The sequence below is a fragment of the Cynocephalus volans genome, chromosome 7, assembly GCF_027409185.1.
Source record: "Cynocephalus volans isolate mCynVol1 chromosome 7, mCynVol1.pri, whole genome shotgun sequence".
NCBI classification, from domain to species: Eukaryota; Metazoa; Chordata; class Mammalia; order Dermoptera; family Cynocephalidae; genus Cynocephalus; species Cynocephalus volans.
Window position 1 is genome coordinate 95,704,739 of NC_084466.1, and position 23,900 is coordinate 95,728,638.

At 49.3% G+C, this 23,900-nt stretch overlaps 1 protein-coding gene and 1 non-coding gene across 4 annotated transcripts; one reads left to right on the forward strand and one right to left on the reverse strand.

Annotated features, from left to right (window-relative positions):
* Nucleotides 1–330: 330 nt before the first annotated feature.
* On the reverse strand, nt 331–7,603 carry PLAU (plasminogen activator, urokinase). Of its 3 annotated transcripts, XM_063102362.1 has the most exons (12): nt 7,528–7,603; nt 6,091–6,508; nt 5,506–5,593; nt 5,040–5,073; nt 4,817–4,924; nt 4,297–4,471; nt 4,031–4,122; nt 3,656–3,875; nt 3,305–3,453; nt 2,566–2,706; nt 2,085–2,233; nt 331–1,456 (listed from the first exon to the last, which is right to left on the reverse strand). In XM_063102362.1, the coding sequence occupies exons 2-12, from the start codon at nt 6,165–6,167 to the stop codon at nt 1,280–1,282; spliced, it is 1,410 nt and encodes a 469-aa protein (XP_062958432.1). In that variant the 5' UTR covers nt 6,168–6,508; nt 7,528–7,603; the 3' UTR covers nt 331–1,279. The 3 variants fall into 3 exon arrangements, with proteins under 3 accessions (XP_062958432.1, XP_062958433.1, XP_062958434.1); XM_063102363.1 differs by lacking the exon at nt 7,528–7,603 and having other exon boundaries at nt 6,091–6,512; XM_063102364.1 differs by lacking the exons at nt 6,091–6,508; nt 7,528–7,603 and adding an exon at nt 5,768–5,844.
* A 15,881-nt stretch (nt 7,604–23,484) lies between these two features.
* On the forward strand, nt 23,485–23,558 carry TRNAV-GAC (transfer RNA valine (anticodon GAC)). The gene has a single exon. It is a non-coding gene; the product is annotated as a tRNA-Val (tRNA).
* The last annotated feature ends 342 nt before the right edge of the window (nt 23,559–23,900 follow it).

The window sequence follows — 23,900 nt, forward strand, 5'->3', positions numbered from 1 at the left end:
GGGTGGAGTTAATCCTAAAGAGGACCACTGTGTACAGTTGTACAGGATGCGCACTGTACAAAGGCATCAGGCTGAGAAGACAATTGGGAGCTGCAACTCGGCCTGCACACCACTTACCAAGCCGTGGGCCCCTGGCACGAGACACCTGCTTGTACCTTATGTGCTATGGAGTCCCTGCCCTACAACTCTCCTACCTTCTACTTCCCTAAGCCCCATTAATCCAAGAGATGCCACCCCACAAGAAACTCTGGGGTGCATGCCACCTTTGTCATTTTTCTTTTTATGCTCCCCAGCTCTCTCCCATAAAAGCACCAGGGAGAAACCAAAGTCTTCAGAAAAATCACATTTTATTGATAATTTTTATTTAAAATTACAAAAATAGATATAAATAAAAATAACAGAATATAATTATTAAATATTCAGTGTGCGGGAGTGGTCCTCACCCCACCCAGTGAGGATTGGATGAACTAGGTTGAAAAGTCAGAAGGGATAACTGGCCAAGAAATGGACATCTACATGAAAGTGAAACAGACATTTAGTGCTAGTCACAGGCAGTGCCCCAGAATAATAATCTCACAGCCATCATCACATGAAGGACCCAAGAGGCCCCAGGAGTGACCCACAACCCCTCTAGACAGACCACTCAGTGTGGCATCACTGTCCACACAGTTTAGGGAAATATCTAAACTTGCTGTCAGACACACCAGCTGTTACTCACTTACACATGCACTCACAGCCCGTGCATAAGTGTGCAAACATACACGCAAGCCCGTGCACAAACATATACACACGTGTAATATTTCTTGATACATTCATGGAATGCCAGAGTCCTTCCCTCAAGTCATTAGTGTCTCTACTCCCCAAACTGGCCAAGCTCCCTCAAGAGACCTCAGCTGTTACACTTCCTAATTGGGAAATTATTCATTTCCCAACAGTGGACCTTGTGAATGCCCATTGTTAGGGGAGCTGGCTCTTCTTCCACCCACACACAGGAGATGCCATTTTTAACTCCATTAGGCTTTAGTCCAGAAAAAGACAAACTACTGTCAGCTCCATCCTGAGTCAGGACCACCCCTCCATCCTGGCCAGGGGGGTCTGGGTGGCCAGCACCCAGGCCCGTGTCTGAGGGTAAAGCTGTTGTCATTCATCCTGGTGGGCAGCACAAGCAAAACCACCTCTGCGGAGCCTCTCTTCCTTACAGCTGATGAGACGACACCACCGCACAAATGACAGTCAGCATGGGTGGCACCCATGTCCTCCCTCGGCTCGCTGGGGGCCCTCACAGGGTTAGGCCATTCTCTTCCCCAGTGTGAGTGCGGATCCAGGGCAGGAAGTGTGAGACCCTCGTGTAGACTCCTGGCTTGTCCTTCAAGGCACATCCACTCCCCCAGCTCACAATCCCAGTCAGGGTCAGGCGGCCTTTGGTGGAGCAGACCAGGGGCCCCCCTGAGTCTCCCTGTGAAGCCGAAGACACAAAAGATGAGTCCTAGGAGAAGTGGGGGGGCCTTCTGATCCCACCACCCAGCCATGCCTGAGGTAGGAGAGTTTCCTAGAGTCGAGTCCTCAGTGACTCCCCGTTTCCGACCACAGCGAGTTGAAAATCCTCCACTTGGCTTCCAAAGCCCTGTCATCTGCCCCCGTTCCAGCCATGTGCCCAGACCCCACCTCTCCTCTCCTGGTCTCAGTTTTGCATCTTTCAACCAAAACACCTTCCCTTCTTCCCTCTCCCTTCTCAAACCCCTGTCGAGTCACATTTTCTTCTAAGCCCCCCATCCCTGACCCTCTAGGCACTCACCTCCTTCCCCTAAACCTCCACTCATTTATAATTCACACCACACTCTGAGCACTGCGTTAGTGTCTCCTCTCGCTTCCTCTCTCTACGGTCTTAGTCCCCCCAGTCTGACAGAGAGACTCATGACAAATGTTTGGTAAGCACATAAGGACTCACTTAAACCCCTAAAGACTTCAGCTCCTGATTCTGGCTTCTCAGGGCTTTGGCTGCAGAGACTCCCCAAAGCTGGCAGCGACAGGCCCGGGAGCTCTGGGGAGCTGTGGGCTGAGAAGAGGGAGCGTGGGATTCTCACCTGGCAGGAATCTGTCTCCCACTGTGGGTCAGCGGCACACAGCATTTTGGTGGTGACTTCAGACCCATAGTAGTGGGGCTGCTGACACTCCTGGTGGGAAACCAGCTTCACAACAGTCATTTTCAGCTGCTCTGGATAGAGATAGTCGGCTAGGTGGGGGACAAGGGGAGGAGTTTGAGTTAAGATGTGTCTGTCCATGTGGACTCTGCCAGGGAGGGTAACCGAAAAGGGTCCCTACCAGGGAAAGCCTTTACTTTTTCCACCCCAATCTGGGCCTTTACCCCACCTAAAGCCTTTCACCCCCCACCTATTCCTCCTTGTGGCCCATCACTCCCTAAACAACGCTTCCCACTCCATCCCTGGACCCATCTGCAACCTCGGTGGTGCTCCGATCTCTGTCTCCACAGTCCTCCCTTGATCACGCTGAGCTCACTTCCAGATCACAACACTTCCCCAAGAGTCAGCCCCAAATGTCACTTACTGGAATTCTCTTTTCCGAAGCCAGTAATCTCACAGCTTGTGCCAAAACGGGCATCTCCATACACTGGGGGCAGACAGATGGTCTGTATGGATCGAGATGGCTGTGCACACTGGCCCATGTTGGATCGGATCTTCAGCAAGGCTGGGGTAGGAGGACAGAGTCACAGGGGAAGGATTGCCTGCTGGTCAGATGGTCACCATTTCTCCCCTCCAAATGCTGAAAGAGGGGCTATGTCTATCCTTAGGTCAGTTAGGGTCAGAGGTCATCCAGGGAGGTCTGCTGGTAGCTTGTCACCTGGAAGTCTCCCCTGCCCCATGCCCCAAGAGCTTTGTTCCAGCTGTTGACAAAGGCTTATGCAGCCAGGGCTGCCTCACACAGCTTGTTTCCTGCAAAAAACTCGGCTGAGACAGCGGGGCTCAAATGCAGCCCAAGGCTCTACTCTCCAAATTCCATATTGTGGTACAGACAGAGGCTGCATCCCGCAGAGGAAAGGGCATCCTTTTCTATTGGCACAAACAGGGCATTCCCAGCCCAACTCATATGCCTACAGAAGAGGCTTTGTGTTTAGGAAACTGGGGCACCAGCGCCCTCATTAATTTCACTCTGAACTCTTCCCCACCCCCCGCTCCCTGTGTTGTGTAAAGCAGGGGCTTCAAGGTCCCCTACAACCTCTGCCTCCACTTGGGTTTCTCCTGGGACCCCTTTTTGCCCAGCCATCATCATCAGGTTTTCCACTCACCAATGTCATTGTGGTGCGCGAGTGTGTCAGCACTGTAGTCCTCGTGCAAGATGAGCTGCTCCACCTCAAACTTCATCTCCCCGGGCGTCATGGAGTTGAGCTTTGACCGACCCAGGTAGACCATGTAGTCCTCCTTCTTTATGTGATTGCTGTGGGACATGAGACCTGTCAGACAGCCTGGTCTCATGAAATCCTGTCACTTCCTCCTCCCCACCCAAGAGGCCTCAAAGCATGACTTGTCCCACATGGAGAGGGGCTGGGGGAGGTGGTGGGAGAATCAAGGTGGAATCCTTTGTTGGGATGTATTTGAGGAGGGTAGGAGGGTCGAAGAGAAGAGACAGAGGGACGCACATGAAGCAGTGTGTGGCGCTGACTACCCAGCAAGGACTGATGAGGCTGCCCCCGCACACGTAGGTGACAGAGCCTCCCCGGTGCCTCCTGTAGATGGCCGCAAACCAGGGCTGGTTCTCGATGGTCGTGAACTCTCCCCCGACAATCTTAAAGCGGGGCCTCAGAGCCTTCTGGCCACACTGAAACTCTGATTTTTCTGGAGGTGTGGAGGGCTTTTTTCCTGGAAGAGAAAAAAAGACATGTCTTGAGGAAGCAGGTAGGATAAAACATCCCTCTCAGGCAGGCCTCCCTCCTCATCCCTCCTGTGATGGAATAAGGGGACAGACAAGTTTGTCCCCTTACCCCCACTGTCATAAGCAGGTGAGTGACACTCACCCACAGAGCAGTCATGCACCATGCACTCTTGGACAAGCTGCTTTAGGCCAACCTGCACGTAGCACCAGGGCCACGCCTGGTTGTCTGGATTCCTGGCAACACAGAGGGGTAGAGAACATCATTCCAATCCAGAATGCTGAAAGGCTCAACCAGAGGCTTTGCTTTTCTCATGCTATGGCCAGCACTCTAGCAGCAGAAGGGGATGGTCACAAGAGTTTCTGCTAGGCTGTGGGGAGGGCTCTTGGTCCTGGCTGCTCCCACCTCACCTGCAGTAATTGTGTTTCCCCAGGCCCAGCTGAAGGGCATCAGGTCTGTGGGCATGATATGGTTTCAGAAGGACAGCGGCAGAGTTCCAGGCCAGGCAGGGCCGACCTGTGGTGTCAGTGTTGGCCTTTCCTCGGTAAGAGCGACCATTCCCGTGATAGCAGGTTTTTGATGTATCTATGGAAGGATGTGAGGATGAGAGAACATTAGAAAGAGGAGGACGTTCAGACGGGCATTTTAGACATGACACAGTTCCAGACCTGGCAGAAGACACTAGAAAAGGTCTCCTTCCATCCCCACTTTGCATTTGTGCAGCCACTGCTTCATGAGCGCGCGCGCGCGCGCGTGTGTGTGTGTGTGTGTGTGTGTGTGCGTGCTTGACTGTGCATATCACATAGAGATGAGGATATCACCCACCCCACCTCCAGTTCCCAACTCCTGCCTGCTCTTACATCCCACTCATCTTGCCCTGCCCAGAAATCTTCGGTGCCCCCTACTTCCCAGTTAGAGGGATCCCCATACCTATCTCACAGTGCTCCCCTTGGAATTTCCTCGGGCAGTTGCATCGCCGAATGTTGGAGAAGTACTTGTAGGACACACATGTTCCTCCATTCAGACAGCCACAGTTTGCTACAGAGCACAAAGGTGGGTAAGCAAGGAGCACGGGAGGAGCAAGGCAGGGGCTGCCCCAGGCCTTCCCAGGACATCTATGCAGTCAACTGTCGCGCAAGGGGTGGATACTCACATGCCTCAGACACTCGGTGATGTGCATGGCTGCCCTGAAAGAGATGGGGGGTGAGGGTGTCACCAAAGATCCCATGCTCCTGGGACTCTAGGGAAGGATAACCCGGCCCCCACCCCCAAACCCACGCTTTCCTCCCGCTCCCTCTCTCCTCACCCTATTCCTATCTAACTAGTCCTCAGATGAGAGATCCCAGGTTTCCAGCACTGAGAAATGGATTGACTGAAGCAAGCTTCTCACACCCGGCGCCCTCAGGCCGGGGCAGTCCCTGGGGCTTCTTCCTCCCTCGCCCGCGAGTGGGAGATCCCGGGTTGTCGTGCCCCCACCGCCCGCCACACTCGTCCTATCCCCCGCGAGAGTCTGGCTCTGCTGTTGATGGAACCCGTGCGGCCCCGGCCTTCCCCCGGCGCAGGTCAGGGACCCCGCAAGCCCCTCCTGCGATGTGAGTGAACGCAGGGAAGCCACTCACTTCGGAGTCGCTCACGACCAGGGCGCAGAGGAGCAGGCACGCCCGCAGGACGCTCATGGTGGCGAGGCTGGGGCCCCGGACAGCGGCTCTGCAAGGGAAGGAGAAGTCACGGCAAGCCGCGGTGGGTGACCGCAGTCCAGGCCCGGCCGTCCCCTCCTCTCCGGGGGCTCCGGGTTCCCGGCGCCCCGTAGGGGGACGCGTGGGACCGGGAGCGGCGACCCGGGGCGCGGCCGCTGCGCAGCGCTAGGACCGCCGCACTCACCGGAGGCTGCGGGGACGGGCAGGCGGGCGACACGCGGCGGGGCTCTGCGGCGGGGCTGCGCGCTGTGCGGCCGGCGCCGGCGAGGCTTGTATATCAGGACCGCCCCGCCCCGGCCCCGCCTCCCCGCCAGCGCGCGCGCCGCTCCCCGCCGCCCTTCCCCGCCGGCCGCAGAGAGCTGGACCCCGTGAGCGACGCGACCTGCAGGGCGGGCAGCGCGAGCCCCAGCCGAGGGGACCGGCCGAGCGTGGCTGAGGCCCGAGGGGCTGCACTGCCCCCGCCGCCGCCCCCGGTTCGGTCTCTGCAGCTGTGCCCCGCGGCCCCACCTGCCTGCGGTAGCTCGGCCCTTGGCGCACGAGGGCATCGTCCGCAGCTCAGGAAGCGAGAAAACCGCACGTGACATAGGCTCCCCGACACAGACACAGAACACCTGCTCCCGGGGGTTGCCGCGTCCAGTGCCGGGGCCCGCAGTGCCACCGACACCGCCAGTGGATAAGACGAAGCTGAGTTTACGGATTTCCGTGGTAAAGAAGTCGGTCGTGTGACCAGAAGGGGAAAGGCAAGGTCCCAATGTACTGAGAATCTGCAGTTTGGTGTAAGGCTGGTCTTCGAAAGCGGGAGCTGGATGAGGATGGGATGAGGGTCGTGATGTCACATTGGAGGGTTGCGGGGATCAAAGTCTTAGGGCACAAACTGTTGGCGCCTCCTTCCTATTGAAGTGTTGATGGGTCTTTTGGGAAGTTCCTATAATGAACAATCCATTTATTTGCCTGGGTAAGAATAAAGTTAGTTAATAAAAAAATGCAAGAGTAAAACCTTATTAATGAAGGCAATAATAACAGACCTTCCTACCCATGGAGGTCCTCACCTCTGAGTAGAGGAACCGGGGGACGGGAGGACGAGATAAGAGGAAATTTATTCTTCACTGTATGACCTTCTACACTGTTTACATTTTAAAAAACATCCCTGTACCGTCCATTCCAGAAAAGATAATTACACATGTTTAAGAGCATGTGTGTTTAGTATTCTACTAAATCCTAGAGCCTTGCTTGTATTAAGACAAACACAACTGTTTATCAAATAAAACTGGCCTCCAGAAAGTTAGACGATGCCTGAGAACAAACACACACACTTGTGTGCAGACACACACGCACATCCTTCGGGCACAGTTGGAGGAGCGCAGCAGGGACTCTTGGTTCAGTCACCCCCATCTCTTTCCCCCAGTGTCAGGAACCAGGGCCTGGGATCACTTTGGTGCCACCCAGCAGGACTGGCTCCCTTAATAGGAGGCAGGAGGCTGAATTCCTATAAGTCCCTAACTGGGGACTCTAGGCTTGGTCCCTTTCCCTGCCTAGGCCTGCAGCATTTTGCTGTCTTGTAAACCCAGTCCTTGGGTCTGGGTCCACTTGAGAGGGGCAGAAGAAAGGCAGGGAGAGTGCCAGGAGGGCACGAAGGAGACCCCTCTGCTCCTCCCTAGCCACAGGTCTCAGGACGTGGGACTCCAGCGGGAGAAAGTGCGAGTTAACCAAATCCAGCTTTTGGGAGGCTGGTGACCCATTGTCCTCTGGAAAGAATTTTTGTGTGCCCACTGAGCTGCCAGCCTCTGAGGGGACAGACTGAGTCAGAGGCGGTGTAGGCCTCCGAGCTGGCCTAGCTACTTCCTCTAGAAGACTGTAGCCAGTTCTGTTTGGATTTGAGAACCCATCAATTTAAAATAAACGTGATCAAAATGTAAACAGAGATGTTGCAGCCTAAGGACTTACCCCGAAACTCCTAGGTTAGTTATCAGGAAATTCCCATCAGGTTGTCATGATTCATGTTGCTCTCCAGCCACTCTCATGACTCCGAATTACTTGGCTGGAGGCTGTCATGCTGATTGTCGAGAGCAGGATGACCTCATTTCCTCCTGGACGAAGGCTTGGAGGAGACCGTTATGCAGCATGACACCCCTCCTCTTCCTCCTTCCCCGCCACCTCTTCACCTGGTTGAACAATCCTGGAACCTCTCAATCTTCACAGAACTTTTTCCACTTGCTGATCTTTGCTGCTCTCTGAAATCTCCGTGACTGACCATCTTCTGGTGCAGTCTGTGCTAGACTTTCAGTTCTTTGAGGGCAAAGATCACATCTTATTGTCTCTCCCTCGGCACTTGGTGTATGTCTTATTCATGGAGGTGCTTTATTGTGGATGAATCAGTGAATGAATGAGTAGGAATAGAGAGCTTTGGAGGACCTGAGAGGTTCCCCCATCTTTTTTTCTTGTCATAAAAAATAGTACTGACTTGTACTGTTTTTTATATCATATTTCTGTCCTGTGCTTACAGGACTTTGATGTAGACCATTCCTCTTTAAACTCAAAATTTGTGATTTGTTTTTGTTTTTGTTTTTGTGTTTTGGCAGCTGGCCTGTATGGGGATCCAGACCCTTGACCTTGGTGTTATCAGCACCATGCTAGACCGGGATTGTTATTTATATTTTGCAGATGAGGACAATGATGTGGAAAGAAGGTAGTTGATAAATGGCAAAGCCAGCACTAGAGCCCAGGTCTTCTTATCCTTAATCCTGTATTCTAGACCTCACTGTCTCCATGAAGAGAAAGAATGCTGTGGAGGTCAGGCCCAGGTGATGTGAGTTGTTCCATCTCAGGACATCTGACATCTCCTGCTGGCTTTGGAGAACTCCTTTCAGAAACACTGCCTGGACTGTGGGCTGTGGGCTGCTAGGATGCCCTCCCTGTAATATGAGTTAGTTGCTAGCCTGAATTTTAGGAACTTACTTTGTGATCTAGGCAATCTGAAGTTTCTACTGAGGATGAGAAAATAAGGAACCGAATGTGTAGGATTTTGTACTTTTCCTGGTTCCCAGAGTGAAGCCACCAACACCCTGTCTCTGTGTCTCAGGCGTCCCAACCTCCTGAGTCAGATGTGACAACAACTGAAAGAAGGGCCCCCTTTCCAGGAGCTGCTTACAAAGGGGCAAGCAGGTGCCAGGTGTGCAGGGGGCAGTAGGTGATCCTGGCCTTGAGTCTGTGTCCAGGAAACTGGGCCCCTGAAGGGCTATTTTCTGACCAGCTGGACCCAAAGGGAAGTTCACGTTGAGTCATAAGATGTATTACCGGGTTGCTGTACTAAGACTGTTCAGCGAGGTGTGCAGAAAGACCACAGTGTCTAGCCTCGAGTCTGCCACATGCAAGTTGAACGATTTTAGGCAAGTCACATGATTCTTTTGATCTGCAAAATGAAGCAACACCTGCCCTGCATTGTGCCTCACCTTGCAGATTGAATGAGATAATGCTTGTGAGCAAAAGCATTCATTATTCCTTTATTCATTCATTCATTCATTCAGTATTTATCATGGGCCTACTATGTGCCGGCCATAGTTCTAGACACTAATGATAGAAGGATGAACTTTATAAACTATAATTCTGACTCCAAGTGCCTGTCCTCCCTTCCCTACTGTGGCTAGATTGGCCCAGAAGATCAGGTCATGCTGGAGTCCATCCCGGGCTTCCAGTTACATGGGGGTTCCGTGTCCTTAGCAAGTAGTTCCCAACAACCAGGCAGCTGGGACGCACAGCTGCACGCACTGCTGGCCCCACAGCCGCACTCCCAATCCTCCCCCTCCTCTCTGCAGTCTGTGGGTGGCCCGAAGCGCTTCTCTTTTCCCTCCTACACGTGGGTCAGCAAGTTCTGGGAAGGAGGCACTGAACATTGGCCACCTAGCTTCCTTGGGTCTGAGGATTCCCTTCTCCCTGCGTGTTTAGTGTCAATGGTGAAGCTGGCCTGGCAACAGCAGGCCCTGAAAGTCATGTCTGGGCCCGTAACATGATAGGGGAGGTGCTGGAGTCGCAAGGCCCCCAGTGGCCTGTGGAAAGGGGTGGAAGGAAGCCACATACTTGCTACCTTACTCATGGAAAGCAAAGAGCCCAGGCACTGGACCCTGCGGTTATACCCTGTTGTCAACAACACCATGAAGGGGAGACCAAGTTGATCTCTCCAGCTTCAGCCTCTGACCCCCCTGACCTCCCTCACCCTTTCCTGCCTCACCATCTCTGGCCTGACTCCTAGCCCCACCCTGGCCAGTCAGCTCAGACCTCTGCGTGAATGTCTTGAGTCTCGGCCAGATTATTCTCTGTCCCTAACCCACACACAGTTACCACCTAAGTCAGGAACTTATCACCTTAAACGAGTGTTGACCATGGCCCTCCAGGCCTTCTGGATTCTGAGTCCCCTGCCAGGAACCTAAGTCAGGCACTGGTCCTAGAACGTCTGTTCAGAGTTCAGGTCACCACGCTGAGTGGCAGTGGACGCTTCACTGGAAGCTAACGGGCATACCCAGAAAACAAGGGCTGGGATGGGAAATAGGAAACTGGTGGGTTTGCTGAAAACTGCTAAGAAGTCAATGACGTTTAGGGAAATCTGTTCAGTCAGGAACCGAAATACTAAAAATTCCTGTTCAGAAGAAAACCAGCATAACATCCATAGCCCAGATGATATGTAATTTCATGGGCTCCTGGCTCTCCCGAGCTGGGTTCTATATGCTGGATTCTATATGCTTCTCTGTCTTTAAAGCAAGTGTAAGCACTTCCCCTTCCATTCAAAGCGAGGAAAACAGAGGCTAAGGAAGGGAAGTGAATCATCTGAGTTCATTCACTGAAAAATGATGAGATTCAGAATTCATAGATTTTGAGGAACTTCATGACACATTTCCCCCCTCTCCCCTTCTATTCTGAATCCTCAGCTCCTCCCTTCCTGACCACCCTCCATCCCCACCCTCCCTCTCTTTGCCTTCCCTACCCACCTGCAGAAGGTGCTCTTTTGCCCCAAGCAGTGATTGATAGTTTGAAGAGCCTCTGGGGAGGGTTTGGAGGCAGCCTAGTCCTGCGGAGAGAACAGTCTCCTTTTAGAAGGACCTATGGACAAAATGCATGGATATCTGTGGGAAGAGGGAGCAGGAGCCCAGCAGGGACCCTGGAGCTATGTTCAGGGTGGGTGTGAGGAACAGTATGTGGGCGATCTGGCCAGGATGCACCGAGTTTGCTCAGGGGGCAGCGATGGTGGGAAGTGTGGCAGGAACTAAAGAGGGTGTGATAATCTATCTCTTGTTAAAGACAGATAATAATAATAGCCAATTTTTATTTGCATGACATTCATTTTCATTTCAAATCTTAACAACACCCTTTTAAAAAGGAGGTACTATTAATATCATTTTATGAATGAGAAAACTGAAGCTCATGGAATTTAAGCAATTTCCCCAAAGTTACACTATAGGTAAATAGTGGAGCTGAGACTCACACCCAGAACTGGTTGATGGCAGGGTTTGGAGAGTCATCTCTGAGGCGGTGTCACGTTCACTCAAGAAGGTGGGGACGCTTGTCCTTGTAGCTGGGAATCTTCTTCCTACTTTTAATCCATGGTGACATCCCGGGGTAGCTCCTGCTGTCCAAGCTGTCTACTTTGGTTCCTGCCTACCCAACTCGAGCCGGACTTAGATAAAAAAAACCTTCTCGCTTTTGCTTAATACAGCCAGCCACAGTTGTGTCTGCTGGGTCTAGTCAGAGAAGTGATGATTGGGGCTTCTGGCTGTGCTTATATATCTTTGTGGCTCCGTTTTTTACAACTATTATTCACTCTTTTTTATATGGTAGGGATTCTTCTGTGGGGAAATAACAATAGCATGCGTTGTATTTAGCAGGCAATGGGCTAACGGTTTTGTATGCATTATCTCACTTAATCCTCAGTGAAGGAGTTGCAATATTATCCCCACTTTATGGGTAAGGAAACTGAGGCTCTGAGAGGTTAAATAACTTGCCTGAGGTCACATAGCCAATACCTGGCAGGTCAAACCCAGGCTAAGAAGCTCCAAAGCCTGTGCTGACAATCACGACAGTGTTGTCTCTTTACCTCTCTCTGAGAAAAGAAGTGCTTGGGTATCTGAAATAATAAATATTCACCAATGTTATGCTTTACAAACTTGTCTGATGACAAGTCACCTGGCATGAAGATTTAAAAAGCACAGATTTTCAGGTTACTCCCTTGAAAATTCTAATTCATTAGATCCAGGATGGGGCCCAGGAATCTGATTCTTGCATCCCAGAGGATTCTTATCACCAAATTTGGGGAAAATGTCAGCCAATGCATACCCAGGGAGTGCTGGTTTATTTTTCACCTGGGAATGCCCAGTTAAGCCACAAACTTTCTGTCTGCTGGGGCTTCTAACTCCAACCCCATCCTTTGTGATGGGAGCCAGAGGAGAACACAGAGGTGGGAAAGGCCCGGGGCTACAAGTTTCCCCAGACAGGGGTGAATCAAAGAAGTGGGTGTACAGCCTAGAGCCTTGTGCCAACTGAGCCACTCCGAGGCAACTTTTCTAAAGAACCTGTTCTCAGAAAGTTACTTGCTTCAGCACTTTTGTATTTGCTTTTTTTTTAAAGACTCCTAGTGATTTAAAAAATGCCAGACAGATGGCCAAATGGAGGGACCTTTCCGTTTGGGGACTAAAAGAGCTTGGGGAATCAGAGTAACTGTCAGAGTCACAGCAGTGGATTCCCTGATGTTAGGTTCAGCAAGATGGAGAAAAGAGAGAGAGACCCGAGCCAGGCGCCATTTCAGCCAAACAGCTTTACTCCACAAGCATGGAGGGGAGACCAAATCAGATCAGTCCCCAACCCCGCACAGACTAAAAAGGTTTTATAAGGTTTGAATTAGAGGAAGGGGGTTGGGAGGTCATTTTTGTGTAAGAATCTGTTTTGCATAAATTCCAGTTTTTCTCAGAAAGCAAGAGGGTAGGGGGTTGATGGAAAGTTGATTAACATGGGATTAACATGGCTGTGCTGATGTTAAAGCTGGCCATGAGACCTCATACCTAAGTCCTCCCCAACTCTCCCCAAGTTCTTGGGGGAGAAATTAGCTCCCCAAGACCTCAGGAAAATTGGAGGAAGCTAAGAAGAGGTTAGAACAAAGCAGAGTTGAGAATACCTGTATGTACTGGTTCCTCTCTGTCTGTGGTATTTCCTCACAGTCCCTGTACTGGTTCACTTCTGAGCTTCTCAAGGTCAGTTATTTTTCTGTTTTTATTTCTAGGCTCTTCTGGTTCTACCTGAATAGAATTGGGTTTCCAGAGCATTGTGCCTTTGCAGGGATGATAGAACTACCCCCAGCAATGGACCCAGCAGCCTGTGGGATGACCAGAATATGTGCATTCTTAATCAGATAGGAAGCAAGGGTGCATTATCCCCATATGGACTCTCTGCTCCTCCACATAGTGTCCTGAAGATGTGTTCAGTCTGTGTCATGGCAGTCAGCTTCTTCCATTTGTAAAGAAAATTCTATCTCAAGTACTAAAAATAAGTCTAGAGCTCAGTTCAAACTGTTAATTTCAGTTAATCAACCCGCAAGTACTGTCAGATACCTAAGGCATGCCTAGCACTGTGCTAGGCCCTGAGGGCACCCAGAAGAACAGGACAAGATCTCTGTCCTGAAGATGTTTGAAATCTGGTTAGGAAGACAAAATGAATTTTTTTTTTTTTTGTCTTTTTCGTGACCGGCACTCAGCCAGTGAGTGCACCGGCCAGTCCTGTATAGGATCCGAACCTGCGGTGGGAGCTGGGAGCGTCGCTGCGCTCCCAGTGCCGCACTCTCCCGAGTGCGCCACGGGCTTGGCCCGAATTTTTTTTTTTTTTTTTTATAAAGATGACCAGTAAGGAGATCTTAACCCTTGACTTGGTGTTGTCAGCACTACACTCTCCCAAGTGAGCTAACCGGCCATCCCTATATAGGGATCCAAATCCATGGCCTTGGTGTTATCAGCACCACACTCCCCCAAGTGAGCCACAGGCTGGCCCGACCAAATGAATTTAAATGAAACAATTAAGCCATTAAGCAGGATGGCTACTATTAAAAAAAAAAAAGGGCTGGCCCATTACCTCACTTGGTTAGAGTGTGGTACTGAAAACACCAAGGTCAATGGTTTGGATCCCCTGACTAGCCAGCCTCCAAAAAAGAAAAAAACAGAAAATAGCGTGTTGGTGAGGATGTGGAGAAAAAATTGGGATGCTTGTGCACTATCGGTGGGATTGTAAAATGGTATGGTTTCCTAAAAAATTAGCACTACCAAAGGATCCAGCAATCCCACTTCTGGGTATATATCCAAAAGAAGTGAAAGCAGGGTATCAACCAGATGTGTGTACAGTCATGTTCATAGCAGCAGTATTCACAAGGGCCAAGAGGTGGAAGCAACCCAACCGTCCATCAACAGATGAATGGAAACACAAAATGCGGTATGTACATACAAAGGAATTTTATTCAGCCTTAAAAAAGAAGGAAATCCTGTCACATACTATGACATGAATAAACCTTGAAGGTATTATAGTAAGTGAAACAAACCAGTTACAAAAAGGCAAATACTGTATGATTCCACTTATATGAGAATAGTAAAATTCATAGAAACAGAAAGTAGAATGGGTGATTGCCAGGGGCTGGGGGAAGGAGAAAACTGGGAGTTATTGTTTAACGGCATAGAGCTTCAGTTTTGCAAGATGAAAAAGCTCTGGAGATTCGTTGCACAACAAAGTTCATATACTTAACACTATGGAACTGTACACTTAAAAATGGTTAAAATATTGTTAGAGTGCCATGTTGTAACACCAAGGTCGAGAGTTCAGATCCCCGTATGGCTAGCTGCAAAAAAAAAAAGCTTAAAATAGTAAATATTATTTTATGTTTTTTACCATAAATTTTGAAACAGCTATTAAGCATTAAACAGTCTGACAACCGGCCATAAAATGCAGTAGAAGCTTAGAGAACTGAGACACTAAAGTAAAAGGATTTGCTGGACCTGAACAAATCCCACCCCCCAGCCCCCCACCCCGACAAATCTTAAAAGATGGGTCAGGTTGGGATTGGTAGAAGGCAGGAAAAAAGAAGTTCCAGGCAAGACTGGTGGCAAATGATGAGCTGGAAATAAACATTGTACATGTTGTGGGGAATAAACCTAGCTAGCGTGTGTTTAACTGTGGTGTGCATGTGTGTGCACGTGTGTACACAAGCAGTGAGAAGTCTGGCCCAGTGAGGGAAGGTTTATATTGCAGAGTAGTGAGAACTAAGTACAAACAGGTAGGGGGAGGTCAGATGACAATAGGTCTTAAAAGCCAGGTAGAAGTCTGTAGTTGATACCGTAGACCCCAAGCAGGCACTCTAGGTTCTTGAACAAGGATGTGTATTAGTTTTTTAGTAAATCTGAAAATTCCCACTAATCTCAGTTAAAATATGGGAAGCAAAAGACCTGGATTTTGTCTAGACTTGGCTGGAGGGAACGGGGGAATTGTAACCCCCGGGCTGGGTGCAGTCATGGCGGTGAGAATTGCAAAGAGAGGACAGGCTGAGAGGGAGAGAGAGAGCAAGAAGAGATGAGGACTTGTGAAACTGGCATCTTTCCTAACTTTAAGAGCTCTTGTTTTTCCAAGCTTGGAGGGTCATGTGTTTTGCTTTAGAAAGAGTCTGAGAAAGTTCTTTTAAAGGGCCTTACCATGAATCCATATTCGAATGCCAATAGTCTTGCAGATTGGAATGGAAAGAGCTAGGGGGAGAGAGCCCTACTGCCCAATCCCAGTGGCACCTGTCAAGTCCAGGGGCCATATCTCTAAGCATGAGTTGGAGCATCCTCTTGAGGAAGAGGGTGACTGCCTTGATGAAGGCCGTGGTTTCGGAGTCAGAGAACAGACTTCCATTCCAGGCTTGGTGGCTGGTTCCATCTGTGAACCTGGATGAGTCACTTCCTTCCATAGGCCTCTGTTTTCTCTCTTGTGGAATGCAGAACATTTTTTCCACCTGCTTTAGCAGAAGACAAAAGTGGCTGGAAAAAAAAAAACTTATATGAGGCACCTTTAAGCAAAGGGGTGAGGCCTGGGCTGAGGCAAAGCCCAGGACGCATGCAGCCCATGGGGACTGGGTGTGACGTGGACATGGGGGCCAGATTGACACGTCCTGCTCTTGACATCAGAAGTTCATAGAGAGGATGTAAGTATTAAACAATATATAAACAAATGTTGCCCCAGAGAGCCTGGGTTCTGGGAATATGAACAGGGAATCTTGACCAAAATTCCAGGTCTCCAAGTTCCCCTCAAGGAGTCATGAGTATCAGGCAGGAGGTGAATCACCAGCCAGGGTCTGCCTTGGAGACCTAAATCACGGAATGGGAGCCTCAGCAAAGAAGGGGCTAGAGGGAGGCCTGATTCAAACAGCTTGGGGGTCATAGCCAGAGGAATATAAGTTGCTCCCCTGGGTCCTGATGGGACCAAGAAACAATTTTGTCTGAGGCTCTGGATGCTTTTCTAGTTCTGAGGTCAGCGGCAGGTCAAAGCCATATTGGTCCCCATGGAGTCAGCATACAGTTGCCTCTGGTCTGGAAGACTACATGGAAAAAGGAGCTCAGAAGATTGTGCGCCTAAAGAAATTGAGTCTGTATTCTTGGCAGAGTCTGTATTATTTCTTAGTCCAACTCTACATAAGGAAAAGGCATAGAGGTGGGCAGCTCTTCAGAACCTGGAAGAGAGACCAGAGGGTGCAGGAGAAAGAAGCATGTTGGCTGTTCATCTGCGATGGTGGTTTCACTGTCAGGGAAATGCCAGTTCTCAGAGCTGGAAGAGGCTAGTGGAGTCTCCTGGGGGAGGAGCAGGCCCAGGGGGTCTGGAACAACTTGGACTTCTAGAACGCTATGTTCAAAAGGAATTTCACATACTATCTCACACCCATTAGGATGGCTATTATTTTAAAAAATGGAAAAGAAAGTGGAACTCTTGTGCATTGCTGATGGGAATGCAAAATGGTGTAGCCATCATGGAAAACAGTTTGGTGGATCCTCAAAAAGTTAAACATGCAATTACCACATGATCAAGCAATTCCACTCCTGGGTATGTACCCAAAAGAAATGAGAGCAGGGACTCAGATATTTGTGCACCCATGTTCATAGCAGCATTATGCACCAATAGCCAAAAGGTGGAAGCAACCCAAGTATCCATCAGCAGATGACTGGATACTCAAAATGTGGTGTATGCTTACGTCCAATACTATTCAGCCTTATAAAGGAAAGAAACTCTGATTTATGCTACAACACGGATAACCCTCAAGAACATTATGCTAAGGGAAATAAGCCAGGCATGAAAGACCATATACAAGCATTGTATAATTCCACTTATCGAGATACCTAGCATAGGCAGATTGATAGAGATAGAAAGTAGAAGGATAGTTACCAGGGGGAAGGGGGAAAGAGGGGGAAGGGGAATGAAAGTTATTATTTATGAGTACAGAGCTCTGTTTGGGATGATGGAAAAGTTCTGGAAATGTATGAGGGTACTTCAAAAAGTTCATGGAAAGATTCATATTATCTTTCAATTCTTTTTTTTTTTTTTTGGACCTGTAAGGGGATCGCAACCCTTGGCACGGTGTGGTCTGCACCACGCTCAGCCAGTGAGCGCACCGGCCATCCCTATATAGGATCCGAACCCGTGGCCTCAGCGCTACCAGCACCGCACTCTCCCGAGTGAGCCCCGGGTCGGCCATTCAATTCTACTTTTGCGTGAACTTTTCAAAGTACCCTCGTATAGGGTTGATGGTTGTACAATAACATAAATGTACTTAATGCCACTAAATTGTACATTTGAAAATAGCTAAAAAGGTAAATTTTACACTATGTATATTTGACCACAATAAAATAAATAAATAATATTTTTTAAAATGGCGAATTTTTGTTATATACATATTTTACCATAAAAATTGCCCTCCCCCCCTCCAAAAAGATCCCCTGACACAGGGATCTTCCAGGCTCTGAGAAGACGCAGAACATGAGAAGGCAGCAGCAAAGACGCAGAGAGGTGTGAGATGAGCTGTGGGCGGGGACTGGGATGGAGACAAGGAAACCTGCCCACAGGGAAAAGGATGAAGCGTGAGAGTCAGAGATGAAAGGCAGAGAAGTTGACTGAAAGGGAGCCTTGCTAGGAGGTAGGGCTGAGTACGGACAAGGAAGTGAGGATCGGCAGGTCTGATTTTAAAAATGAATCTTAAGTCTGGGTCTTTTCTTTGGCAGGCACGTGGGATTCCGTGTTTAATCCTTGCAGGGCTTGTGGTGGGATGCTTCTAGGACCTTCACCCACTCCTCGTGGTCAGGCCATAGTTGCCCTCTGAGGCTTCCTGTCTCCTTTTACAGCTGACAGACACCACAGTGAGTCAATCCTACCAAGGCCTGACTCATTTTTAACCTAGTTTTGGTGATCAAACATAATACACTGGAATTTGATGCTCCAGCTCAAAAGCTATGGTGAGAACATGGTTGGAAGACCCAGGCTCCTAGCTGCTTCCTGTTACCCCATTTCATTTCCTCGTAAAGGGTGAAGTGAACTGCATTTAAAGTCAGAGAGACTTGGATTCAAGTTCTGGCTCGCCTCTTGCTAGCTGTGCGACCTTGGGCAACTTACTTACCCTCTATAAGCCATGGTTTTCTCATCTGTAAAATGGGTGACATAGCTCCATAGCATCGTAGTGGGGATTAGAGGATAATGTACGAAGAACTTCTTAGCACTCTGCTTGTCACAAAGAAATTGCCCAGTGAGGTAAGGTTATTACCCTTACCACTGCTATTAGTGCCCGAAGATCTTTGATTATCTAAGATCACTTTGCCACAGGGCAACAGAGATTTATATGTGCACCTTCAGCAACCCCGACTTCCACAGCACTGGATTTGGAGCTGGAAGACCTGACTCTGATCTGTGTTCCCCCACGGACTAGCTGTGTAACCTTGGGCATTTTTCAGAGTCTGTTTTCTCCTTCGTAAAATGGGGATAACTATACAGAGTTGTAAATGTCACACGAAATAATATGTGCAAAAGCATTAAAAATATTTAAAAAGCACAGATGTATAGTGTACTCAGAATAAGAAGCAAGTATGTTCCTGGGTCAACATTAGGGTCGAGATGGGAATCAAGGTTGGGATTGGCACCAGGGCTATAAAAGCAATTATGATCAAGTTCGGGGTTGGCACAAATTTGGGGTCAAAGACATGGAGGGCTTCAGAAGCAAGGTCATGGCAGGGGGTTGGATGGGGTTTTCAGTTTGGGGTAGGAATCCAGGCTAGGAGGTGCACACTGTCTGAGCCCTGAGGGGTACAGCAGTGTTATGCGGTGACTCAGAGGCAGCTGTGCTGCCTTGGTTAAGGCTGTAATCCAGTAATCTTGGTTTGGGGGAAAGTAGAGCGTGGGATCTAACAAATCCTAGGAGACCTGCAAAAGCATAGGCCTTTAGCAAGACAGTTCAATTGGAGTAGTTCAACCACCTCATTTCCTCTATTTTCCTACCCCCACCCGGGTAGCTAGGTCAGATTAAGTGTCAGCCTATCTCCAAGGACATCCTGCACAGCACCGGTCCTCACAGCTCTGATCATCCATCGTCACCCATCTTCATCTATCCATCCCACAAAGATTTATTGAGTACTTACCAAGTGTCCAGCACTTTGCTAGACCCTGTGGATCCGGCAGTGACAGAGGCGAGAATGTTGCCTGTCCTTGTGAAGCTTCAGTCTAGAGCAGATAATATACTTATCATGGGTTCATATCCCTGTTACTGGCCAGCCCGCCCCCCCAAAGAAAAACCATACAGTGGATTCCATCTTCTGCATGTGTGTGTATTTGTGGGAGCAGCAGTAGACTCTAAAATCAGTTTAGGAGATAAAGAATGCTAAATTATTCTTGAAAATCCCTTACCAGGACCTAAGTGTTTAGAAGCACAAAAGCCAAGAAATAACATCTATTTCTCTTTGCAGTTTGGGTGTGACCTTGGGGCAGTGGATATCAAGATCTGGCTTTAATGGTGGCATGTGACTTTAGATAAGGGAATTTGGGGGCTGGTTGGTTAGCTCAGTTGGTTAGAGGTGGTGTTATAACACCAAGGTCAAGGGTTCGGATCCCCGTACCAGCCAGCTGCCAATAAATAAAGGAAGAAAGGAATCTCTTTGTTTCTTGCTCTTTCAGCTGAGCATGATAGTTGGGTTTGAGTAAATTCACTGCACTAGTGATGGGACTCCAGTGTCAATACAAATTAAACCAATATGTACGTAATTCTTGTAAATATGCTGAGGAGGACCACGGTGCACTGTGAGAATGTGCAGCACAGGGATGTAACCTAGGAAGGGGTGGCGTGAATGATGTGGAAGTCTTCACTGAGGGGCTGACATTTAAGGTGAATCCTAAAGGATGAGTGTGACTTATCCGGTCGTAAGGGGAAACAAACTTTCTAGGCAGAGAAATTGCCACCAGCCAGAAAGGAACACAGTGCCTCCAACTAGTCAGGTTGGAGATGTTGAGATAACTAAGGGCCCCCTCTCATCAGCCCCCAGAGTGAGGATCTATTTCACGTGTTCTGACACAGTGTCTGAGAGGTCTTTAAAAAGTTCATTGAAAGATTTATATTTGTATTAGTTTTTAATTCAACTTTTCCATGAACTTTTTGAAGTACCCTCATATTTAACAGCATGAAGGTAAGGTGGTCTGAGTCTCAGGGAATTAAATAATTCAGCATCCAGGGCTAGAGAAACAGAAATAACCAACCAGTCAACACCTTTTGGAGTCACTGGGCTACAAAGAACACAAAACCAAGTATTGGAAACAGAGACAGTTGGATTCATGGCTATAGTGGAGTAGGCTGCACACAGACATAAGCCAGGAGTCACAACCACAAGCACCCAAGAGGCTAAGCAAGCAACTTAAAGAGGACAGCAGGCTTCATGTAGGACAATAGGGAGAGGTGGGGACTATGACAAACTGGAGAGCTCTTGTCTAAAAGAGCAACTGCTACTCAGCTCCCACTAATTATTGCCAAGTTGGAACTGAAGACCTGTCTGCTAGATCTTCTGTATTGCAGCAGATGCTGTCAGTGCCAGCTTCCTCTGGCCCTGGAGCCCATTCTTCACTGCTGCACAAGAGGCTGGAAGTGAGATAACTTTGAGATACGTATTCTACACTTTCCCCAGGGTTCTCCAGAATTAAGCTGCAGTTCTCAATATGGTGACTTCTTTGATCACTCATCCTTCTGATGCCTCCCTCTCTCTGTCTCACTTCCTCACTACATTTTCCAAGGGTAAAATTCCAAATAAACTACTTGTCACTGAAGCCTTGTTGCAGCATCTGCTTCTGGGGAAAACTAACCTAAGGACACAAAATGTTAGGAAATACTTGAAATCTGGGTTTTTTAATGTTAAACTGTCCCAGCTAAATTTGTGCACATCAACAAAAACAGGTTTGGGGGCTGCATTTGGCCAACAGACCATCAGTTTGGATTCCAACATAAACTAAGACTTTATCGCTCTTTCTTATAATAACCACCCAGGAAAGGAATATGTGTGCTAAAGAAATGTGTTTAAGAAAGAGTTAGATGAGAGAGTTCTAATGGTGAAGATTCATGCCACATGGAAATGGCTGGTTAAAAGAAGGGGGATTAGAGAAGGGCTCAGCAAGGATGAATGTTCCTGCTATAGCTGCAGTTCCTACCTATGGCTCCCTGCTGCAAGCTTCTTCGTTTGAATCTGGCCTTGGCAGTCACCACTCCCACCAGGGTAAGTCATAAGAAGGCCCCATGAGAAGTCTCAGAGCCGAGCTTGGGAGTCACCCCCACAGCTGCACACCAAACTGGTTCTGTAGCTGGAGTGACAAGCCAGGGCCTGCTGGCTGCAGGGTCCTCAGAATCTGACTTTCCTGGTACCCAGTCCACAACCCTTCCCCGGGGCCACAATGACAGTTGCTGCTCTGCATGACCTTAGCCCACCTCATCTGGCCTCTTGGCACAAGGAAAGTCCCAAGAGTGTGGGTTTAGCAGCTGGTGGGGTGAGCAGTAAGCCCCTTCCCCTGACACCTCTAGTCAAGTCAGCTTTCTAGGTAGTCTCATGATTCAGCCACCCAAAGTGCTGACAGGAGGCACTGTCATCCTGGTGCTGCATAAAGAAAGACAGGCCAGTCCCTGGAGGGTAGAGGGCTGCACCTGGCTGGGATGCCCAGGCAGGCCCACGGGTGACAGACAGCACCTTATGCCCAAAGCCCAGTCTCCAGCAGTGTTTGCAGAGCCTGTGCTATTTTAGGTTCTTTTGTCATCACTGCAGGCAAACTGGGCTGGAGAAGTCTGATTAGAACCGGTTTAACAGAGCTGGGGTGGAAGGGGTTGCTTCCCTGAGCTGGCACCTTAGCAACCAGGCAGAAGAGCTGTGTCAATGCTTCTGAGGCCTGGGACAGGGTTAGGACTTCAGCAGTGGCTTCCAGAGCAACTTGTCAAACAAAAGAGGCAAAGAGGAGGATGTTGAAGTTCGGGGGCCAGAGGCTATAATTCTTGTCTCCAGAATAATCATGACAATAATAATACCTTATTATAAATGTGCTTTATAGTATGCAATGTACTTACAGAGACATTATCTCATTCAATCCTTACTGCAGCTCCACGAGGCAGGCAGGTATTATTCATCCCACCTTAAATATGAGGAATCTGTCTTACCAAAGTAAGTGACTTGCCTAAGGTCACAGTGTTAAGAAAGTAGCAATGGAAGGGCCTGAATCAATTGTAGAGGGGGTTTGGGGCACCTAGAACTGCATATCTAGAGGTCTTTGCAGGAAGAAGGGAACTCAAGGAATGAGTGGGAGCCCTGGCCTGCTGCTTCACGGATCTGTGGCCTGAGGAGTGGAGCCACACGCAGAGCCTGTTGGTGGTCTGGCACCACAGGGCCATCACAGCGGGCCTCAGGGAAGCTTCACCTCCTCTCTTGGCTGGTGGGTGGGAAGGGCTTTTCTGTTCCCCTCATGCTGCCCCCTGAGTCAGCTCTCTGGCACTGCTCTGGCATGTCCTGGGCCCCACGCCCAGGCAGTGAGGAGGCACTGGCAGATTGCCCAGGGAATGCTGCTGTCTTAACACAAGCCAAGTCCTAATTATGACCCCCTTCCGGGAGGCAGCCCAACAATGGCTGCATTGGGGGCTGCGACTTGTAGGCACAGGTTGAGTCTCCCAAGCCCCTTGGACTTCCTGGTACAGGTGTCACTGGGCATGTGCCTTCACCTGATGGCTGCAGCCCTAGAGGGGATGCAGGGACCAAATCCATTGTATAGACGTTCACTGAGCCAGGCTCCTATCCCAGGGTCCTGCTTGGGTTTTTGGTCACATCCAAATAGCTAGGGAGGGAGTTGCTTTTGGACAGAAAGGAGGAAAAGAGAGCCAAGACTCCAGCCTGAAGCTGCCTCAGCTGTTTCTGGGGCTCTGACTCAGAAGCTACTTCTCAGGAATGTTGAGCACATGGGCCTCTGAGACCCTTGTCCAGGCACAGTGGAATGAACAGCTGGGCGTGGGGGATGTTTTAGCTTTCTCTCTCTTCTCCAAAAACACCCCTCGCAGAGAAACCCACCACTGGGCAGGTTGAGGTCTCATCCTGGAAGGCCCTGGTCACCTTGGCCAGGAAGGAAGCCTTCCCAGACCCCTAAAACCCCAGGGATCTACCCCTGGCAACGAATGTCTGTAGCAAACAGCTTGAACTAATAAAAATGCTGCATTGCGTGAGAGTCTGTCTCTATCTCTACTTTATCTCTCCAGCTCTGTTGTAACTTCCTTGATCTCATGCTCCTGGGTGAAAAGAGTGCCCTGCACATCACATTCATTTGATAAATGAGTTGATTGATGGATAATCTGAGAAAAAGGAGCAAAGAGCTGGCTGGTTAGCCCAGTTGGTTAGGGTGTGGTGCTGACAACACCAAGGTCCGAGGTTCAATCCCTTTACTGGCCAGCCACAAAAAAAGAAAAAAAAAGAAAAAGAAGAAAAGGGGTGGGGGAAGAGGGGGAACAAAGAAAAGAAAGAGGCAAAGAGAAATCAGTGAGAAAGCAAGCAGGCTGGGTTACCCCCAAAATTTGGAGAATCTGCTTCTCCAAATTATTATTTCCTGCAGATTTCTGCTTACATGTTCAAAGCAAAGCCTCCAAGCTGCTCAAAGAAAGGAAAGCAGAAAAGCTGCGTGGAGGTGGCCTGGCACTTCCTGTCCCCAGTGCCCACCAAACTCAGATGCCCTCAGATCTGGCAGGAGACACTGGGAATCCTTCTGCCTCTAGAGAGGAGGGGGCTCTGCAGTTG